The sequence below is a fragment of the Solanum dulcamara genome, chromosome 9, assembly GCF_947179165.1.
Source record: "Solanum dulcamara chromosome 9, daSolDulc1.2, whole genome shotgun sequence".
Lineage (NCBI taxonomy): Eukaryota > Viridiplantae > Streptophyta > Magnoliopsida > Solanales > Solanaceae > Solanum > Solanum dulcamara.
Genome location: NC_077245.1, coordinates 73,926,669 through 73,929,920, shown reverse-complemented (window position 1 = coordinate 73,929,920; position 3,252 = coordinate 73,926,669). Strand labels below are relative to the sequence as shown.

At 35.4% G+C, this 3,252-nt stretch overlaps 1 protein-coding gene across 1 annotated transcript; it reads left to right on the top strand.

Moving 5' to 3' along the window:
• The first annotated feature begins 492 nt into the window (after window positions 1-492).
• LOC129903980 (allene oxide synthase 2, chloroplastic) lies at window positions 493-2,252 on the top strand. Its single transcript, XM_055979517.1, has one exon. The coding sequence runs from the start codon at window positions 585-587 to the stop codon at window positions 2,115-2,117; it is 1,533 nt and encodes a 510-aa protein (XP_055835492.1). The 5' UTR covers window positions 493-584; the 3' UTR covers window positions 2,118-2,252.
• Window positions 2,253-3,252: the final 1,000 nt, after the last annotated feature.

Here is a 3,252-nt window from a genome sequence, read left to right as displayed (position 1 = left end):
GATTCCAATCAGGCTAGATTTATCCGAGTCTAGTTACGCCCATGTGGGGTTTGGTTCTACCATACCGTGGTTCGATCCTATATCAAAATAATATTTCTTTACTTAATTAAAATTTAGTTTATTTAAGTATCTAATACTTGTAAAAAGAAATTTTGATTGTTGATTCGGGTCGAGCCAATTAATATAACCAATTCAGGAGTTATATTAATTTTGATCCGATTCGATATTGAATGCCTATATAATTTATTTTTTTTATATGAGATAGAGATATTATGTCGATAAATTATCGAGGATAATAAATGAAATACCACTTAGTGACTTACAAACACTATCTATATTTGAATATTCAACCACGACATTAGATATAAATATCAACTTCAACTATAGTACAATCTCTGGAAAAATCTTTCTTTCTAGTGTCTATATTACATAAAATATTTACACGTGAAATTTACTTTTTATATATATATACACTTTAATAATATCAACAAAATATACATCAATCTTTCAGTAGTCCCCACTACTACATTAAAGCAAGAAATTTCATCAAACACCAACATTAGCCACCTTTTTTTTGTTCAACAATGGCATTCACTTCATCTTTTTCTCTTCCTATTCCTTCTCTTCACCAATATTTTCCATCAAAATACTTGACATTTCGTCCTATAACTGTTTCTTTATCGGAAAAAACAACGAGCGTCGTGACCCAAATTACAAAATTATCCAATAGAAAGATACCCGGCGACTATGGGTCGCCGGTTATTGGTCCATGGAAAGATAGGCTTGATTACTTTTACAATCAAGGGAAAAATGAATTCTTCGAATCAAGAATTCAGAAATACGAATCAACTGTATTCAGAACGAATATGCCACCGGGTCCCTTCATTTCTCCTAACCCAGGCGTTGTCGTTTTGCTTGATGGAAAGAGTTTTCCGGTACTTTTTGATGTTTCTAAAGTCGAAAAGAAAGACCTCTTCACCGGGACTTTCATGTCGTCGACTGAACTCACCGGAGGTTACCGTGTACTTTCCTATCTCGATCCATCTGAACCAAACCACGAAAAATTGAAAAAATTGATGTTCTTCCTTCTTTCTTCCCGTCGTGATCACGTAATACCCAAATTCCATGAAACTTATACAGAGCTTTTCGAAACCCTAGATAAAGAAATGGCGGAAAAAGGTACAGCTGATTTAAACTCCGGTAACGATCAAGCTGCGTTTAATTTCTTAGCTAAATCGTTATTCGGAGTTAACCCAGTTGAGACTAATCTCGGAACTGATGCTCCGACATTGATCGGAAAATGGGTGTTGTTTCAGCTTCATCCTGTACTTACTCTCGGTCTTCCGAAGTTTCTAGATGACCTCGTTCTTCATACTTTCCGGTTACCGACATTTCTGGTGAAAAAAGATTACCAGAGATTGTACGATTTCTTCAATATAAACTCCACCAATTTATTCATCGAAGCTGAAAAACTTGGCATTTCGAGAGAAGAAGCTTGTCATAATCTTCTCTTTGCTACTTGTTTCAATTCCTTTGGTGGGATGAAGATTTTCTTCCCTAATTTGCTAAAATCGATAGCGAAAGCGGGGGTGGAGCTTCATACCCGTTTAGCAAACGAGATCCGATCGGAAGTAAAATCCGCCGGCGGGAAGATCACGATATCGGCGATGGAGAAAATGCCGTTAATGAAATCAATAATATACGAAGCTTTACGAATGGATCCTCCCGTAGCTTCACAATACGGAAGAGCCAAACACGACCTTAAGATCGAATCACACGACGCCGTTTTTGAAGTGAAAAAAGGTGAAATGTTATTCGGGTACCAACCATTTGCAACGAAGGATCCGAAAGTTTTTGACCGACCCGAAGAGTTCGTCGCCGATAGGTTCGTCGGAGAAGAAGGAGAAAAATTATTGAAATATGTATTATGGTCTAATGGACCGGAAACGGAAAATCCGACGGTGGAGAATAAACAGTGTGCCGGAAAAGATTTTGTGGTCATGGTTTCGAGATTATTCGTAACGGAGTTTTTTCTTCGTTACGATACGTTCAACGTCGACGTAGGTACGTCGCCGTTGGGAGCTAAAATTAGTATAACCTCTCTAAAAAGAGCTTAATTTTGTATCGGGGTCGGGAGTCGAGATCGAGATCGGAGTTTGGTGTACACTGTCACTATTAGTGTGTGTCTTCTTGTTCTTATAATTTCAGTAAATGTTTCCACAAAAGGGGTAAATTTTTGTTTGTTGTTTAGATTTGGTTGGTGTAACATGTTTTTTCCTTCTAAATTACTTTTTCCTGTCTCAAAATGCTTATTCTTTCTGTTGTAATTTGTTTGACATATTTTTATTTGGTATAAATTTAATAAAAATAATTTAAATTTTGTGATTTTAAATTTCAAATATATTAAATGTATTAAAATGTCTTTAATTCTATATCTTAAATATGTCATTTGAAAAGTTAAATTCAAGAATTGCTAAAAAATGGAAATTAGTCATTTTTTAAAAAATGGAGGTGGAATGATAAGTTCTCCTTCTCTGTAGCATGCATCGCTTTTAGTATCTTCCGCATCTCATCAATGAAATTTTGGGGGTCTTCATCAACGTTAGAACCCGTGAAGACCGGTGGATTCATTCTCAGAAAATCTCTGATCCTCGTGGCAGCAGACGACTCTTGATAACTAGAGTTAGGAGTTGGTGAACTTTGGCTAATATTTCGAGCAGCCACCAACTGGGTGAGCATAGCAATGCTTACTTGCGTTCCTAAGCCTTCCTGGAATGACCGCCAAAAATGGGTTGTAAACTGGGCTCCCATATCCGAAATAATAGATGTGGGAACTCCATGAAGTCATACTATTTCCTATCCTTAATCAAATATTTCAGGTTCGAATCTTCCTAGATACAGATAAGGGTGTGCAAAAATCGAACCGATCAATAAATTGAATCGAAAAAAATGTTATTGAATTATTGCTATTGGGTTAATAGGTTCTTAATGATTTTATAAAAAAAAATTATCGGGGTATTAGTTCATTTTTGGTTTTTAGTATTGGGTAAACCAATAATACATTAACACAGTAGTATTGTACTACTTTATTCTTCGTAAATATTAAATATTAGTAATAATTTAACATAATAGTATGCTACAGTCTTCACAGTACTTCTACTTCACACTAAACCGCTTTAGTCTTTACATAAAACTTAAAGATTAAATTAAAAACTAAGATGGTTCAAGATTGTCTTGTTTGATTGCTTGGTT